The sequence below is a fragment of the Schistocerca nitens genome, chromosome 5 (genome assembly GCF_023898315.1).
Source record: "Schistocerca nitens isolate TAMUIC-IGC-003100 chromosome 5, iqSchNite1.1, whole genome shotgun sequence".
Taxonomy (NCBI): domain Eukaryota; kingdom Metazoa; phylum Arthropoda; class Insecta; order Orthoptera; family Acrididae; genus Schistocerca; species Schistocerca nitens.
Window position 1 is genome coordinate 462,485,577 of NC_064618.1, and position 20,480 is coordinate 462,506,056.

General features: G+C 43.6%; 1 protein-coding gene across 1 annotated transcript in view; it reads right to left on the reverse strand.

Moving 5' to 3' along the window:
• Window positions 1-20,480, reverse strand: part of LOC126260530 (L-lactate dehydrogenase-like) — a 326,171-nt gene that overhangs the window by 37,501 nt on the left and 268,190 nt on the right. Inside the window, exon 6 of the mRNA XM_049957863.1 lies at window positions 16,886-17,003. Within this exon, the coding sequence (XP_049813820.1) occupies window positions 16,886-17,003 (118 nt within the window). The remainder of the gene's footprint in view (window positions 1-16,885; window positions 17,004-20,480) is intronic.

Sequence of the window (20,480 nt, forward strand, 5' to 3'; positions counted from 1 at the left end):
ATAGTTATAGTTATCTCACTGCCATTTTCCCACTCTTGCTACCTGTGACGGAATAAAGTTCCTGAATTTACTGCCATACAGGGAGCGTGTGGCGCGCAAATTATTCTTGGGACTGAGACCTGGCTGAAGCCTGAGATAGGAAGTTCTGAAATATTTACTGAGGGTTGGAACGCGTATCGGAAAGACAGGTTAGACACCGTAGGTGGTGGTGTCTTCATTGCAGTTGACAAAAATATTGTGTCTACTGAGGTCGAAGTAGAGTGTGATTGTGAAGTTATCTGGACACGTTTAACAGGGCTAGGAAAAATAAAGTTAATTGTTGGGTGTTATTACCGGCCACCAGGTTCCACCGTGACAGTTCTAGAATCATTCAAAGGGAGTCTACACTCTGTATCGCAGAAGTACCCGGATCATGCGATATGAGTCGGAGGCGACTTCAACCTACCTAGTATAGACTGGGATGTCTATGGATTCATTACAGGTGGTACAGACAAACCGTCGTGTGAATGACCGAAAACTGTCTTGATCAGCCAAATCCACAGCCAACGCGTAATGGAAATATTTTAGATCTGGTAGCCACGAACACACCAGACCTCATCGACTGTGTCAGTGTTGAGACAGGGATTACTGATCATGATGTTGCCATTACCACTATGGTTACGAAACGATGGACGTGGAAGAATTATGGGCAAATTTTAAACACATTGTAAATCACGCATTGGACAAGTATGTGCCGAAAAAGTGGGTTACGGACAGAAAAGACCCAACGTGGTTTAACAGAGCAATTCGGAGAATGCTCAGGAAGCAAAGACAGTTGCACTCGCAGTACATGAAAGATCGGGAGATGAGGACAGGCAAAAGTTGATAGAGATTCGTGCTGCTGTAAAAAGAGCGATGCGCGAAGCATACAACCACTACCACCGTCACACCTTAGCAAAAGATCTTGCTGAAAACCCAAGAAAATTATGGTCTTACGTAAAATCGGTAAGCGGGTCGAAGGCTTCCATCCAGTCACTCACTGATCAGTCTGGCCTGGCAACGGAAAACAGCAAAAGGAAAGCTGAAATTTTAAATTTAGCATTTGAGAAATCTTTCACGCAGGAGGATCGTACAAACATACCGCCGTTTGAGTCTCGTACAGATTCCCGTATGGAGGACATAGTGATAGACGCTGAATGGGTTGAATGGGTTGAAAACAAATAAATCGCCAGGTCCTGATGGAATTCCAATTCGGTTTTACAGAAAGTACTCTACTGCATTGGCTCCTTACTTAGCTCGCATTTATCGCGAATCTCTTCCCCAACGTAAAGTCTCGAGCGACTGGAAAAAAGCGCAGGTGACGCCTGTATATAAGAAGGGTAGAAGGACGGATCCTCAGAATTACAGACCAATATCCTTAACATCGGATTCTTGCAAGATTCTCGAACATATTCTCAGTTCGAATATAATGAATTTCCTTGAGACAGAGAAGTTGCTGTCCATGCATCAGCACGGCTTTAGAAAGCATCGCTCCTGCGAAACGCAACTCGCCCTTTTTTCACATGATATTTTGCGAACCATGGATGAAGGGTATCAGACGGATGCCATATTCTTTGACTTCCGGAAAGCGTTTGACTCGGTGCCCCAGTGCAGACTCCTAACTAAGGTACGAGCATATGGGATTGGTTCTCAAATATGTGAGTGGCTCGAAGACTTCTTAAGTAATAGAACACAGTACGTTGTCCTTGATGGTGAGTGTTCATCGGCGGTGAGGGTATCATCTGGAGTGCCCCAGGAATGTGTGGTAGGTCCGCTGTTGTTTTATATCTACATAAATGATCTTTTGGATAGGGTGGATAGCAATGTGTGGCTGTTTGCTGATGATGCTATGGTGTACTGGAAGGTGTCGTCGTTGAGTGATTGTAGGAGGATACAAGATGACTTGGACAGGATTTGTGATTGGTGTAAAGAATGGCAGCTAACTCCAGATATAGATAAATGTAAAGTAATGCAGATGAATAGGAAAAAGAATCCCGTAATGTTTGAATACTCCATTAGTAGTGCAGCGCTTGACACAGTCACGTCGATTAAATATTTGGGCGCAACATTGCAGAGCGATATGAAGTGGGACAAGCATGTAATGGCAGTTGTGGGGAAGGCGGATAGTCGTCTTCGGTTCATTGGTAGAATTTTGGGAATATATGGTTCATCTGTAAAGGAGACCGCTTATAAAACACTAATACGACCTATTCTTGAGTACTGCTCGAGCGTTTGGGATCCCTATCAGGTCGGATTGAGGGAGGACATAGAAGCAATTCAGAGGCGGGCTGCTAGATTTGTTACTGGTAGGTTTGATCATCACGCGAGCGTTACGGAAATGCTTCAGGAACTCGGGTGGGAGGCTCTAGAGGAAAGGAGGCGTTGTTTTCGCAAATCGCTACTGAGGAAATTTAGAGAACCAGCATTTGAGGCTGACTGCAGTACAATTTTTACTGCCGCCAACTTATATTTCGCGGAAAGACCACAAAGATAAGAGAGATTAGGGCTCGTACAGATGCATATGGGCAGTGATTTTTCCCTCGTTCTGTTTGGGAGTGGAATAGGGAGAGAAGATACTAGTTTTGGTACGAGGTACCCTCCGCCACGCACCGTATGGTGGATTGCGGAGTATGTATGTAGATGTAGATGTAGAAGAAATATTCCCTACTGCTCTTGCAAGATCTCGCACTCGAGAAAGAATCGTAGGGGGAAGAGTACCTCCAACTTCTCACAGCACAATAAATAACTTTCCAGCCAACTTGCCATCCAGATTAACAGTCGGCATAATTGTATACCAATGCATTGAGGCACTGATGTTAGTCGATCTTGATACAACTGTCGTGGTTTTTCTAATTTCTTACGTTCCTATCATACGCATTTCCTCTTTAAATCTCAATTGGTCGGAGATGAACAAATTCCTTACTGAGCAATGAGATACATTTTCTTATTTCATCTACAAATTTTCGGGCCGATTCCGCAGTTTGCTTTGTTTGAAATTTCGTCTTCTTACATCTTGCAAGTCTTTAGCGCTGTTTGAAGTTATGCAACCATCCACTGCTCCTCTTGAAAACTACTGTAACCTATATAGCGCGTAGTTTGATTTGCATGACGTGGTAGGTATCTACACATCCTGCAAATTGTATCGAGCGTCCTTGAAAAGCGCCAGCAGCAGTTTTTGTAACAAGTGCCTTGTCCTCCCTTGAATATACGTAGTTTTTTTTTACTCACTACACGGTCTATTGCTGCGAACTTGTTCGAAATCTGTTCATAATTGTATTTTTACTACGCTGCGTATGATCTTCCACATACGTAGTTGTTTTTAGTACCCGCACCTTGGACAACAATTGTCCTTACTGCGTTTCACTGGAGACTGGATTTGTGACTCCCTGTCCGACAATGTTGATGAACTATTTGGCTCGATACCTGATTCAGTACCACTTTCATCTGTTAAGCACGTATCGTCATCCCTGCAATCGTTATGTACACTGTCCGAACTGTCTAGCTGACTCATCTTGAAGAAACACTAATATTTCATTTGGCTCTTCTCACCCTCAGAAATTCCTTGGGCTGTTCGCCGACGGAATTTTAACTTCGGCAACCGTTTCTGTAAATATAATGCAACGTTTGCTTTGTTTATCGTTGGCATTGCTCATCTTTGTATCACCACCATTAGTACTGCAACACATTTTTGAGTTACTAGTCGGCTAAACAGTTCAAATACGATCCGTGGCCTCGTGCTGTACTCACAACTGGATATCACCAGTCCCGCCCCCTGTTGCCATTAGCATCCCATATTGTGGTTGCAAGGTAGACAATACGTGGGGCGTGGAATGCCATAATCATCATTGGCCATTTGCGACCTCGCGCTCAAGGGGTTCGTTGTTAGATATTCCTTATATCGAAAATTCACTCATAATGATTTGCATTTGTTGAATATCAGCTGCCAAACACGGTCCATTTAGCTGGCGCTGTCGACACGTCGATTCACCAAGCAGACACCATCTCATACGCAAACAGACTGCATAAAGAATTGGGCCATCTCCAGACTGTGTTTGTGGAGAATGGATACTCCTCGTCACATATGGTGTGGAGGATGGGGGGATATTAGAGATACATAAACCACAGCACAAGAAATAAGCCTACGCCTGAAATATTTCCGCTACAATCAGCACTGTCACAGCCGACTTTAAACAAACCGAAGTCTTCCATGTGGCAACGTCGCTAAACTGTCAAATACATGGCCAGATTTCCAGAACGCACTTCTTCTTGCAAGTTAAAATCAAAACTATTTTGCTTTGTAGTAACTGCAACTGTATGATTATGGCATCCACAAAAGAACGAATCACTAATATTCTTACGATTTCAATAGACACGAATGGAGTTTTGACAAGTGTTGAAAATAGTGAAAGAAGCAGTCAAATGAAAACGATAGAGATGGAATAAAAGTAAGTAAACTGTTTATTATTTCAAAAGCAATCGCAGTAACTGTTAATATAACTATCCCACTGTGAGACAATTGCCGTCATGGAAAATATCTGCGGTTGTCTAAGGAACGACGGCTGTAGTCAGGCGAGCACCTCTTCGTCCGAAGCAAGTCGACAGCTCGCTGCTCGTTGACTTACTGGATCACGGCGTCACAATTAACGCACAGCGGTACGTGGACGCCTTGCAACAATTTAAGCACGCCATCAAGTCCAAACATCAGGAATGCTGACTGGTGGTGTTCTGTTGCAGGATAATGCCCGCCTACATGGTGCCAAGGTTGTTTCCACTACGCTGCAGATGTTTCGCTGGGAAGCACTTACATATCCTCCCATAAAGTCCCGCTCTGTCCCCATGAAATTTCCATATATTTGGTAACCTGAAGAAAGACATTCGTGGCCATTCTCGTGACCCTCTTGTTGCCCAAAGTTAATTTATTAATGTTTGACGTAAGTTAGTAACTTGGGCGGCCGAACACATTTTCACAGCACATGCCATGCTGAGATAGTGACACGCTGCAGCGAATGACGGGGACGGTCGAATTTAATAAACCAGTTCTATTAATGATAAAAATACTCATCTTTTCTGTTGCTCTTCTTTCTTATGTATTGATGGTTCATTGTGTATTCCTTCCTGTGGTTTATGTTTCTATAATCGTCTAGAGGATGACCGCGTTGATGCTTCAATGATAATATATATTCTGATGAACTTCTGTAGAATTACACATACATTTTCAGTCATTTCACTTCACAATACAAATCAATAACACACATAACTCTTTCTCCATCCTCGAACTTCCAACTCGTACAATAAACCGCACAGACGAACAAAGATTTACCTCTAACAACATATAGAAAAGAAATTACTATATATATCGATCTATTATGCAAAACAATCTTTGGAACATGCATTTCATAAATAAAATACAATTAATTGGCTATTTCTCTTAAGAAGTCCGTAATCATGGTTGCAATTACATTAAGTATTTATAAACGTTGACATTTCAACATTTTCACATAGCTATGTAGTAGTGGATTTTTAGTTTTTATGTATTCATGTCTTCGATGCGATATCGTTCACTTCATATGACCTAAGAACGATTAGTAGATTTATTTCACCATAAGAGTTTTATTAACCGTCGATTTGCTTCGGATGAAGAGGCGCACGCTTGGGTTCAGTCATGGTTCGGTAGGTAACCACAAACATATTTTTCACGAAGGAATAGACCGTCTGCTCTCACAATGGGATAAATACACTGAAGCACGAAAGAAACTGATACACCTGCCTAATTCGTGTAGGGCCCCCGTGAGAAAGCAGAAACACGATGTGGAATGGACTCGAGTAATGTCTTAAGTATTGCTGGAGGGAACTGACACCATGAATCCAGCAGGGCTGTCCATAAATCCGTAAGAGTGCGACGGGGTGGAGATCTCTTCTGAACAGCACGTTACGAGGCAACCCAGATATGCTCCATAACGTTCATGTCTGCAGAATTTGGTGACCAGCGGAAATTTTTTAAACTCGGAAAAGTGTTCCTGGAGCCACTCTGTAGCAATTCTGGAGGTGTGGGGTGTCGCATTTTCCTGATGGAATTGCCCAACTCCGTCGGAATGCACAATGGACATGAACTGGTGCAGGTGATCAGACAGGATGCTTACGTACGTGTCACCTGTCAGAGTCCTATCTAGACGTATCAGGGATACCATATCACTCCAACTGCACACGCCCCACACCATTACAGGGCCTCCGCCAGTTTGAACAGTTCCCTGCTGACATGCAGGGTCCATGGATTAATGACGTTGTCTCCAAACCCGTACACGTCCATCCGATCAATACAATTTGAAACAAGACTCATCCGGCCAGGCAACATTTTTCCAGTCATCAACAGTCCAATGTCGGTGCTGACGGGCCCAGGCGAGACGTAAAGCTTTGTGTCGTGCAGTCATCAAGGGTACACGAGTGGGCCTTCGACTCCGAAAGCCCACACTGATGATGTTTCGTTGAGTGGTTCGCACGCTGACACTTGTTGATGGCCCAGCATTGAAAACTGAAGTAATTTGTACAAGGGTTGCACTTCTATCAAGTTGAACATTTCTCTTCAGTCGTCGTTGGCCCCATTCCTGTAGGCGTAGGCGCTGGGTAGTTGCGCGGTCTGAGGGGTCTGTCACGGTCGGCGCGGCTCCCCCCCCCCACCCCCCACCCTCCCCCCGCCTTAGGTTCGAGTCCTCCCTTGGGCATGGGTGTGTGCGTGTGTGTGTGTGTGTGTGTGTGTGGTCCTTAGCGTAAGTCAGATTAAGTTTAAGTGTGTAAGCTTAGGGACCGATGACCTCGGCAGTTTGGTCCCATAAGACCTTACCACAAATTTCTAATTTTCTCATTCTTGTAGGATCTTTTTCCGGCCGCAGCGATGTCGGAGATTTGATGATTTACCGTATTCCTGATATTCACGGTACACTCGTGAAATGGTCGTACGAGAAAATTCCCACTTCATCGTTACCTCGGAGATTCTGTATCTCATTGCTCGTGCGCCGACTGTACACCACGTTCAACCTCACTTAAATCTTGATAACCTGCGATTGTAGCAGCAGTAACCGATCTAACAACTGCGCCAGACACTTTTTGTTTTATATAAGTGTTGCCTACCGCAGCGCGGTATTCTGTCTGTTTAGGTATCTCTGTATTTGAATACGTATGCCTATACCAGTTTCTTTGGCGCTTCAGTGTATATGGACAGTTATAGAGATTGTATCTGTAAAAACAGACAATTTACTTTTTTTGGCATCTGCTTCGTTTTCATTGACAGCGCCCTATAGAATAGCTCAGTTAAATCAAATGGCCCTGAACACTATGGGACTTAACTTCTGAGGTCATCAGTCACCTAGAACTTAGAACTACTTAAACCTAACCAACCTAAGGACATCATACGCATCCATGCCCGAGGCGGAATACGAACCTGCGACAGTAGTGGTCACGCAGTTCCAGACTGCAGCGCCTAGGACCACACGGCCACCCCGGCCGGCAATAGCTCAGTTACACTCATCAATTTATAACTCAGGATGTCCAGGAGACTACACCGAAATATCGTACTTTCAAGCTAAGGGCATGTGGTAGGTTTCCTGAAATCTAAACTCAGTAGGCCACTTCTTGCCGGATAAGAAATGTGGAACTGACTTTCTGTAACAATTTGCAAATTTTGTAGGTTTTGCTTGGGCGATAACACTTCCAGAAGCAGAGTTTTTGTGATGGTACGGTATTCTAGTATGTCCATTAGAATCAAACACAAACAACACAAATAGCAGATAAAGCGGCGCAAACACACTTTTTCCGCAGGTAAGTTGGCATCTGATAGGTTATACCGCAAAATCTATGGCAGAATTAAAAAAAAAAAAACATTTACACCGAAGCTGTCTCTGTCCGAGGTCCGCAAATTTTCTCTGTCTCTAATAAATACACCGGACAAACTCTCAGGAGACATCAAGCTAACAGCGTGCAACATTACCTCTATACTTCATAATTTCCGTAATCCCGCGAGAAGGAGACTTCACGAGTTTCTTTAGCTCTCACCTTCAGAAGAAGCCACACACTGCTGATTACATCCTGTAGAGGTACCAGATGGTGGGGATACTGATGTTATGTTTCACCCGCTGTTGCAAATGGTCTCACACATTTTCTATGGGACGGAGATTTAGTGGGCCAGTCGTTGTACACTACTCGCTATTAAAACTGCTACACCAAGAAGAAATGCAGATGATAAACGGGTAATCATTGGACAAATATATTATACTGGAACTGACAAGTTATTACATTTTCACGCGATTTCGGTGCATAGATCCTGAGAAATCAGTACCCAGAACAACCACCTCTGGCCGTAATAACGGCCTTGATACGCCTGGGCATTGAGTCAAACCAAGCTTGGATAGCGTGTAAAGGTACAGCTGCCCATGCAGCTTCAACATGATACCACAGTTCCGCAAGACTAGCGACTGGCGTATTGTGACGAGCCAGTTGCTCAGCCACCACTGACCAGACGTTTTCAGTTGGTCAGAGATCTGGAGAATGTGCTGGCCAGGGCAACAGTCGAACATTTTCTGTATCCAGAAAGGCCTGTACAGGACCTGCAACATACAGTCGTGCATTATCCTGCTGAAATGTAGGGTTTCGCAGGGATGGAATGAAGGGTAGAGCCACGGGTCGTAACACATCTGAAATGTAACGTCGACTGTACAAACTGCCGTCAATGCGAACAAGAGGTGACCGAGACGTGTAACCAATGGCACCCCATACCATCACGCCGAGTGATACGCCAGTATGGCGATGACGAATACACGCTTCCTATGTGCGTTCACCGCGATATCGCCAAACACGGATGCGACCATCATGATGCTGTAAACAGAACCTGGATTCATCCGAAAAAATGACGTTTTGCCATTCGTGGACCCAGGTACGTCGTTGAGAACACCATCGCAGGCGCTCCTGTCTGCAATGCAGCGTCAAAGGAAACCGCAACCATGGTCTCGGAGTTGATAGTCCATGCTGCTTCAAACGTCGTCGAACTGTTCGTGCATGGTTGTTGTCTTGCAAACGTCCCTATCTGTTGACTCAGGGATCGAGACGTGGCTGCACGATCCGTTACAGCCATGCGGATAGGATGCCTGTCATCTCGACTGCTAGTGATACGAGGCCGTTTGGATCCAGCACGGCGTTCCGTATTACCCTCCTGAACCCACCGATTCCATATTCTGCTAACAGTCATTGGATCTCGACCAACGCGAGCAGCAATGTTGCGATACGATAAACCGCAATCGCGATTGGCTACAATCCTACCTTTATCAAAGTCGGAAACGTGGTTGTACGCATATCTCCTCCTTACACGAGGCATCACAACAACATTTCGCCAGGCAACGCCGGTCAACTGCCGTTTGTGTATGAGAGATCGGATGGAAACCTTCCTCATGTCAGTACGTTGTAGGTGTCGCCACCGGCGCTAGCCTTGTGTGAATGCTCTGAAAAGCTAATCATTTACATATCACAGCATCTTCTTCCTATCGGTTAAATTTCGCGTCTGTAGCACGTCATCTTCGTGGTGTAGCAATTTTAATGGCCAGTAGTTTATAATTGAGTTCCTGCCCTTTAGGCAACAAACGAATGTACGCGTGCGCTCCAGTGAACATGGCTGTTGCAGTCTAGGAAGACTGGAGTGTACAGAGAACATTCACCACAATCACCCCCAAAACATCAGAAAACCAACCCCGTGCTGAACTACATCCTCGACACACTACAGAATAAACGTCTCATTGGGGTATCGCTGCACTCGACGCCTTCTGTCCTTTGAACAGAGGCTTAATCGCAATTAATTGGACTACACCATACGCCTGTAGTCAGCCTTTTCCAGTTTTTGTGTTGTCTGGTTCGCTGTACGTGCAGCTTTATGTGGAGCTGTGAACGGTCGCCTTTTACGAGGTACATGATACAAAATCTTTTCTGAAAGTATTTGTATGGACTGTAGCCATGTATGGAAGTGAAACATGGACGATAAATAGTTTGGACAAGAAGAGAATAGAAGCTTTTGAAATGTGGTGCTACAGAAGAATGCTGAAGATTAGATCGGTAGATCACATAACTAATGAGGAAGTATTGAAGAGGATTGGGGAGAAGAGAAGTTTGTGGCACAACTTGACTAGAAGAAGGGATCGGTTGGTATGACATGTTCTGAGGCATCAAGGGATCATCAATTTAGTACTGGAGGGCAGCGTGGAGGGTAAAACTCGTCGAGGGAGACCAAGAGATGAATACACTAAGCAGATTCAGAAGGATGTAGGTTGCGGTAAGTACTGGGAGATGAAGAAGCTTGCACAGGATAGAGTAGCATGGAGAGCTGCATCAAACCAGTCTCAGGACTGAAGACCACAACAACAACAACATGATTCAAAATGTCTACTGCACGCCGTTCCCTTCATAGTGTTCGCTCGGAAACTGGCTGAGATGAACCTGAATTCACTAACAGCAGCAATTCATATAGAGATTGAAACCGATTGTCGCTAACAAGGTGTGATATTCTTCTCTTCTTTCAGTAGGTTAGAATCTTTTCAGGACCACTGTTCGTACGCCATGTTATATGGCAGCGAGCATTATACACCCTTCCTTAGTTCGTGGTGATACACCAAAAAATTTGGCAACATCATTCGTAACCTAGTCATGGAAACGTTCAAACACGTATCTTCTTTCTGCCACTCTGTTCAGTCTGCAAAGAGACCCACAGTCCCGCAATGACTCTATATATCCGTCTGTCACATAGTCTACTTCAGCAGTAGCGTGTCACATTGATCGCCTGTGACCAGTCGTGCACAACCTACAGCGCTTAAAAAAACGTGTGTGCCCTTCAGAGGAAGTGGCTAATATTTTGTTGGGTGAGTAATTCCTCCATTAGCTGCTTCGTGCGAGTACACGTTCCGTACAATCTTCTCGTTTCAGTCTACAATTTGCAATATCTGTCATGCTGCAGTCTACTTACTACGCTATTCGTATTGTTTGCGCCCACTCGCTCACAGAGGTGTGGCGAGCTCCGCGGATGGGAATCCGGTGATGCGCCGCCTGCGGTCACGACTGCCAAAACAAAGAAACATTCCTCCCCTTAGAATCGGAATACATTACCGCTGCAGTGCCCTTCTCTTCTGTGTTTATTTTCAACGACCTTCATGAGGTCCGCTTACTGAATGCGCGCAAAGCACGAAAACTGGAAAGACGGGAAGAGCCGATGTATCTTGCATGAAACTTCCACCAGAGACACGAATCTCGTAAGGAAGAATGCAGCGTTGAAACTTCTGATTCTTATTCAAAGCTGTTAGCATTCTTGTCCTTTCTTACTTCGATAAGAAGCTCCCACAGACCTCTCATATAGAGCAAAAACTTTTTTTCACTATAAACTCAAGGGATGTCTGAACAGCAAGAGCCTATCTTTAGTAGCATGCTTGTGAAATGGCATTAAATGCGATAAATGCCACCAAAGCATTGGAAAAGTACACGTGCGAACTTGTGTCATCAGAATGATTTCCTGTAATTAGGAAGGTTTCCTTAACTAGTGTGTAATGTCACCATTTTCTGTGATGTCCTTAGGTTAGTTAGGTTTAAGTAGTTCTAAGTTCTAGGGGACTTATGACCACAGATGTTAAGTCCCGTAGTGCTCAGAGCCATTTTGAACCATTTTCTGTGACGTGGGAGAGTTGTTTCTTATGAGTGATCATTTTCAGGTAGTTTTCAGCGGATACCTGAGCTGTATGTTTCTAAATCAAGCGATGCCCGTGCTTGGAAATGAAAAAAAGCTGAAGTCCCGTAGACATAGAGGTCATTAAGAAAAGATTGCTGGTTCACATACGAAAATACGTGGATGAAAAGCAACCGTATTCTTGCCGACAGAACCGACTCTGTATTTGTGTAAAGAGATTTCTGGAAGTAACGAGATACTTATTTCAGAGTGATTAATGGAGATTTGAAACCACATCTCCCAGGTCCGACGTAAAAAGAAAAATTAGAATAAATATGTTTTAAAAGAATTTTCTTTGTTTTTTTTAGGTTCCCTTCATTTTAGTGTCGAATAACAAGTAAAAACTAAAAGTATACCTCAAAAGCAAATACTAGTGTGTTCAGTTAGCTATCTGTCATCTGCATTTTCAATTCTTAATGATTTCTCTATAATCCATTTTTAGTCTGAAATGAAACAAATAAGACTAAAATGTTACTAACGTTCATTTTGAGCTTCGTTAATGTCGTTTATCTTTCTGCTAATACTTATTTGTTAGTTGTAACTCTTTTCGAAAAAATGTTTCTGCTAATGTTGCGAGGGCATGTTACAATTAATGGGCTCTGTAAATTCGTGAGTGTCAGCGGCGGCTCTATGTGTTTGTGTGAGTGTGAGAAGAGAGAGAGATAGTGATAGAGAGAGAGAAAGAGAGAGCTAGCTTTAGTTTGTACCATCTAACAGTTCTTTGAAAGCAAATGTTAGAATCCCATTACAAGCAGCAGTGTATATTCGTGAAAGGAAAGCGAATAATATATGAGTATTATATCAGGAAAAAAATTCTCCCATGATGAATTTTTCACTTTGCAGCGGAGTGTGCGCTGATATGAAACTTTTTGGTAAATTAAAACTGTACGCTAGACTTGGACGCGAACCCAGAACCTTTTTTTCTTTCGTGGGCAACAGGTATACCAACTGAGCTACCCTTTTCTCCCTTATTTCCGCCCGTTTCTGCTACTTAGGCATGACTCACAACTCTTCTTCACAGTCTTACTTCCACCAGGAACTCATGTCCACCTTCCAACATGCATCAGGGAAGCAGTATTGTAACCACTACGCAAATACGCTCTTCTAATTTTGGAAGGTAGGAGATGAAGTAGTAAGTACAGCTGTGAGGACGTGTCTTGAATTGTGCTCGTGCAGCTCAGTTGGTAGAGAACTTTCCCGCGAAGAGGAAAGGTCCTGGATTTGAGTCCCTATCTGGTACACAGTTTAACTCTGCCAGGATGTTTCAAAGAAAATCGTATTTAATCAATGTAGAATCCGTTCATAACATATGTATTTTTGAAACAAAAACAGATACAAGAAAATCAGCCCATTTTGTAGATGAGTAGAGGAAGAAAGCAACACAGAAAACAGACGAGAAGGCGGGACAAGATGATAGGGCATCAGCGAATAATTTCCGTGCTACTAGAGGGAGCTATAGAGGGCAAAGCTTCAGGTGAGGATAGAGAACGGATTACATCGAACAAATTATTGAGGAAGTATGGTACAAGTGCCACTCAGAGATTAAGAGATTGGCAGAAATAAGGAAGACTGACGGCCCAAAAAAATAAAAAAGGTCTCCTGTTGGGTTAAGCGAGGTAGCGCAGTGTTTCAAACTCTGGATCTGTCCACAGGAGAATTTGGGTTCTAGATCCCAAACAGTGATCCAAAGTTAGGTTCTCCATGGTTGACCTAAGCTATTCTAGGCGAATAATGGGACGTTTTCTCTTAGTAGGCTATGGTCGAATTTAATCCTCATCTTTGTCAAAGGGAACTAAACTAATTAATTAAATATGTAGCAGGCTATGTATAAAGAGTGATTTTATATTGGTGAGATATATGTCTGTATTCCGATGTCCAGATTCCTGCATAAAAAAGCTATTCATACATTGTAGGAAGCTTATAGTTGACCGCAACAGTGAGATCATGGACACGGAGCAAAAGATTGGTCAAGGAGATGGCTCAAATGGTTCAAATGGCTCTGAGCACTATGGGATTCAACTGCTGTGGTTATCAGTCCCCTAGAACTTAGAACTACTTAAACCTAACTAACCTAAGGACATCACACACACCCATGCCCGAGGCAGGATTCGAACCTGCGACCGTAGCAGTCGCACGGTTCCGGACTGCGCGCCTAGAACCGCGAGACCACCGCGGCCGTCTTGACTGAATTAGGGAAACCACGAAAAACAACATTCAATATGCTATAGCCTCAATTTTAATCTATCTCCTTCAGAACGCGAAACCAGTTTCTTGAATCGTTTCAGCACAACGCTCGGACATCGGTCACTAAACTTCACTTGAAAACAAGTATGCCAATATTTTGAACAGTATTTCTTAACCTCTAAGTAATGTTTGTAATGATTCTCATAGAAGCTTAGAAAATGAAAGAGCTAGGAGAACTTAAAAAATCGTATCGACAGACTCAGAATGCCAATATGTTCGTTATGAAAACTTCCATTCACTTGTTTCATTTCTTAATTTCTTGATACAGGGAGTGGCAATTTACCTTCATCTTAAACAAATGTAACGTATTGCGAATACATAGATAGAAAGTCCCGTTATTGTATGTTTACATTATTGCAGAATAGTCACTGGAAGCAGTTACTTCCATAAAATATCTAGGAGTATGTATACGGAGCGATTTGAAGTGGAAGGACTAGATAAAATTCATCAGAGGCAAGGCAGATGCCGGACAGATTCAATGGAAGAAACCACAGAAATCAATAAAGGATGTAGCTTACGAACAATAGCTCGAATATTTCTCGTCAGTCTTGGATCCACTTCAGATAGGACTGATGGAAGACATAGAGAAGGTCCCAAGAAGAGCAGCGCGTTTCGTTACGGGCTCGTTCAGCAAGCGTGAAAGCGTCACGGAGATTTCTGTCAGTTGCAGTGGTAGAGTCCGCAAGAGTGGCGTTCTACATCCCGGTATGATCTACTGTTACAAGTCCAAGAGAATAAGTTCCAAGAAATTGAGACAATATATTGCTTCCTCCTACGTATGTTTTGCGGAAACACCACGAAGGTAAAATTACAGAGATTCGAGCTCACATGGAGGCTTACCAGCAATCGTTTTACCCAGGAGCTACACTCATGCTCATAAATTAAGGATAATGCTGACACGTGGTGAAACAAAGCTCTGGTGGGCGGTTTACGAATTTAAATCACCTTGGGGTATGACCACGCAGTGAATTTGACCTACGGTCGTCGCACGGTGGCGCTGGCAGCAGTCCACATACGTAGAGGTGTGTTGGTGCATGTCAGAGTAGGGTGCAGCGAGTAAGTGTGCAGACGTTTTGAGACGTGCTAATGGTTACCGAGTGTTGAAAATGCCTCAAAGAACACATTTTGATGACGTTATGAGGGGTAGAACACTAGGGCGACTAGAGGCTGGTCAAACACAGCAGGTTGCAGCACGGGCCCTCCGTATGCCACAAAGTGTGATCTCAAGATTATGGCAACGATTCCGGCAGACAGGACGTGACCAGGAGACACAGTACGGGACGTCCACAGTGTACAACAGCACAAGAAGACCGATATATCACCATCAGTGCCCGCAGACGGCCACGGAGTACTGCAGGTAGCCTTGCTCTGGACCTTACCACAGCCACTAGAACAGTTGTCTCCAGACACACGGTCTACAGACAACTGAACAGAAATGGTTTATTCGCCCGGAGACCTGCAAGGTGCATTCCACTGACCCCTGGTCACAGGAGAGCCCGTATAGCCTGGTGTCAAGAACATAGTACATGGTCGTTGGAACAGTGGTCCCAGGTTATGTTCACGGACGAGTCCAGGTATAGTCTGAACAGTGATTCTCGCCAGGTTTTCATCTGGGGTGGACCAGGAACCTGATACCAACCCCTTAATGTCCTTGAAAGGGACGTGTATGGATGTCGTGGTTTCATGGTGTGGGGTGGGATTATGATTGGTGCACGTACACACCTGCATGTCTTTAACAGAGGAACTGTTAACAGGTCATGTGTATCGGGACGACATTTTGCACCAGTATGTCCGCCTTTTTAGGGGTGCAGTGGGTCCCACCTTCCCCCTGATGGATGATAACGCACGGCCCCACCAGCTGCCATCGTGGAGGAGTACCTTGAAACAGAAGATATCAGGCAAATGGAGTGGCCTGCCTGTTCTCCAGACCTACCCCATCGAGCACGTCTATGATGCTCTCAGTCGACGTATCGCTGCACGTCTTCAAACCCCTACGACACTTCAGGGGCTCCGATAGGCACTGGTGCAAGAATGGGAGGCTATACACCAACAGCTGCTCGACCACCTGACCCAGAGTACGCCAACCCGTTGTGCGGCCTGTGTACGTGTGCATGGTGTTCATATCCCATATTGATGTCGGGGTAAATGCACAGGAAACAGTGGCGTTTTGTAGCACATGTGCTTCGGGACGCCTTTCTCAACTTATCACCGATATCGTGGACTTACAGATCTGTGTCGTGTGTGTTCCCTATGTCCCTATGCTATTAGCACCAGTTTTGTGTAGTGCCACGTTGTGTGGCACCACATTCTGCAATTATCTTTAATTTATGAGCATGAGTGTATATGCGACTGGCACAGGAAAAAGGGGAAGTGGCAGTAGTTCATAAAGTACCCTCCGCTACTCACGACAAGGTGGCTTGCGGAGTACAGATGTAGATGCAGATGTATATTATGAAAGTATTCCGTTCCGGCACCAGAAATACCACTGTGTTTCGCCGTTTCCTTACTACTTTCAATCGATCTCACAAGGACTATCGTCGCCCATTTCACTTTCCTTTGCTACCCTAACAACTGTTGCAAAAGATGAATGCTGCGCATGAACATCAATGGGAACACCACTTACTGTACCTCAACTGCAACGCTGCTCGCGTCCCTTTCTCCTTCACATTTTATAACTCATGTCCATATGTAATATTATTTGTAATAAAAGCATGAAAGTGCACGAAATGCCTCAGTTCTCCGTCAGACTAGAGATAATATGATATGATACTTGGCACAGGCTGCTTACATAGAAAGAGGAAATTGACAGTGCTGCGTGATATTTACATCGAGGAGAAGCACAAGGCAGAAATGAGCAATGGCAGAGATCTCGGTACGCACCTGTCGACGACTTGTCTGTGCAGCTCCTTCCAGTTCTCGGGGTCCTTGTCGGTGCCGATGCAGGGATTCAGGTCCCGCAGCCGCACGCCCGCCACGTTCACCCCAGACCACACGGGCACTGCGACACGCAACACGCGCACCCGTCAGGCACAGATTCCAAATCTGAATTCGTAAGCTCTAAATTGCACAACTGTCGGGTAGTTCGCCACCGTAGGGATGAGAGACGGCAAAACTCGATAAAAGTTTCTGCGCAAGTGATGATCTTAGATAAACAGTTCAAATGCCAAAACAGGATCCTCGTCTCTTTTCCCATTAGGCTTCATAATAGAATGCGATGCCACTGCTTATCTAAATATAAACCAGAATATGAAAGAGTCAAGGAGCAATTAGAACAGGAGTTAGGGGAATATCAGGGAGGTTTCAGACCATGGAGAAGCTGTGCAGAGCAGATAATTAGTTTAAAATTGATTATGGCATACTACAAGAAACGGAACAAACCTCTGGCAATATCATTTGTAGGTTTTAAGAAGACATATGACTGTCTCCACAGACCTTCAGTATTAAAAATTTTAAGAAATCTAGGACTCCAACCATAACTAATTAAAATAATACAACTCACTCTAACCAACACCAAATCAAAAGTGAAGTTTAGAGGAGAAATTTCGGAACCATTCCTCATAAAAACAGTCTTAAGACAAGGTGACTGCCTATCACCATTACTGTTCAACTGTGCACTGGAATACATAATGAGAGAATGGTACAAGGACAATCCAAAGAGGATAAGAATTGGAAGTGCAGAAGATGATATTAGCTTAAACTGCTTGGGATTCGCTGATGATCTTGCTCTCCTAGCCAACACCGTTCAAGAAGCCAGGCAACAAGTGAAATCACTACAAGAAATAGCAGAGAAAGTAGGCCTTAGAATATCATTTGAAAAAACGGAGATTATGCTAACTGATCCACCACTTGCAAACAAATTTACAATAGGAGAACAGGAAATCAAAATTGTTGATAAATTTAAATATTTAGGCGAAATAATAACATACAATCTAAATGAGAAGCCATCTTGGCAGAATAGAATAAAAAAACTGAACTATGCAAATCACATTACCAAAACTACATAGAACAAAAAAAGCCTATCTATAGATGCAAAATTAAAACACTATAAAACAGTTACACAACCAGAAATAACGTATGCAGCTGAAACTATCTTCAAAACAACTAATACAGCAGAAATTGACAGAATACTAAAAATAGAAAGAAGAATAATTAGGACATGTATAAATAAACAGTATAAAATAAATGGACATTGGAGAATAGCATCACATGAAACAGTATATAAGAAAATAGAACCAGTCATGAGCACAATCAGGAAGAAACGCATCTCATTCTTTGGACATCTGATGAGAACTCCAGAAAACAGAATTAGTAAAAAAAATACAAAAATTGTGGAATAGCAAGAGCGACATTAAATGGATCACAGAAATTAAGGAAGATATAAAAGAACTTCAAATTACAGTAGATGACCTAAAAAACAAGATAGAGAAAATAGAATACTGCAAGACCCGCAAACCAGACTACAAATGAAAATCAACAAAAGAAGTACAGGAAGAGTTGTCGCAGATGAAGAAAGAAAGAAAATATCTGAAAGAATGAAGAAATAGCGGGCAGACAGAAGAGCAAAACACCTTTCATATAAGAATAGACTCTAATAATTATATTACCTAAATATCATATTAAGTTATTGTTGAACAAAATTGTATCCCTGTGTAACAACTTGTTTAGAACTTTGTATTTTTGACTAGAGTGGTCCAATGAAGGCCATAAAATAAATAATAATAAATAAATAAATAATAATACACCACTTGACGGAAAAAATGGGAAGCACCCCTGCGGCAGAGTCACGTCAGTGTAACTTCATACACGTACAGCAGCGGGAATGTAAATATATAGAGTTACAACTCTTTGTGACAAAGAGAACGGCAACCAGGTGCATTAAGGATGTTTTTGTTTAGTGTTCTTACAAGGCCTGGTAGAATACATAAGTCGCTTGAACAAAACCAGATGTTGATGTGATCATACGAAGGACATGGAGATGCCGCCCACTTGTGTGAGACAGCGTTATCAGCACCTGAGAGTTTGAAAGGGGCTTCAGTGTGGGTCTCCATTTGGCCAACTGGTCGAATCGTGCAATATCAGATTTGTGGGGAATTCTGATGTGACAGTGGCCCGATCTGGACTGCACGGGAAAGTGAGGACAGGCACACATGTCACCAAAATTCCGCTCAATCACCTCTGGTCACCACGCAGAAGGACCGCCATATTGTGCGCCAAGCTCACCGTAACCAGTTCATTTGTGCGCCTGTCACCTGAGACCAAGTAATGAACTCACTTCAAACTTCCGTGTCATCCCTCACCAGAACTAGCAGCAGCACCAGACGTATTAGCGAATACAGTGCCATGCAACCTTATGTGTTACTTCTCTTGCAACAGTACTGTGGTACCACTTCTCAATAGGACAGTGTTCTTCCACCATGGCACGTGTCTCTATGAACTGTCTGTGTGATGTTGAGATACTCTCGTGGTCAGTAGTATCCCCACATCTGTCCCCAATGGACCATGTGTGAGACCTGCTCGGACGTCAAGTGTTCCAGTGCCATTATTCAGGATATCAAAGACCAGCTACAACAGTTGTTGGCCAGCTTTCCTCAGGAGAGAATACAACGGCTTTATGGTACCCTTCCAAACCATACCGCCGGCCGCGGTGGTCTCGCGGTTCTAGGCGCGCAGTCCGGAACCGCGCGACTGCTACGGTCGCAGGTTCGAATCCTGCCTCGGGCATGGATGTGTGTGATGTCCTTAGGTTAGTTAGGTTTAACTAGTTCTAAGTTCTAGGGGACTGATGACCTAAGATGTTGAGTCCCATAGTGCTCAGAGCCATTTGCCAAACCATACCAGGCCAGAAGGAGTGCTATGTCATACTGATAAAGCGCTCATGCTGTCAAGTTCTTTGTAAACGTAACTCGATTTTGTAATCACTTGAATAACATTACATATGCTCTCAACCAATGAAGTTCCATTTCGTTTCTTATTCCCTTTCTAGGTATTGCACATTTTTTTGTCTGGCAGTGTAGAAGTCACACAAAAAGCAGTTATATTGTTAGAGCACATGGAAATACATTAGTAGTAATAAAGTGTAAACTACCTAGAGCAAAAGCTAAAGGTAAAGAGAAGTTCTCGAGTTCACTATCCATAATTCGTGGTGTAACTGACACATTCATTAATCTTAAGTATACAGCGTGAACCTGACGCGAACACCACCAAGAAAATTTCGTAGGTCGTTCAGGGATATTTTTTCGCTATTTTGCTATAAGGGACGCGTGGTTTTTAGTGGCTCGTTACTGAGCAATAATGTAATTATGATTTATTCAGTTATCATTGTTTCTGTGAAAATATCGTCAAAACAGTGAAAAAACCTGTAACATTCAATCACCAAAACGTACAACTGGAAACGCGGAGTAACGCCACAACTCTCAGATGAAACAGACCCGAGACAACTTAGCGGTACTGAAGGCACGCTTCAGGGTGAAAAGTG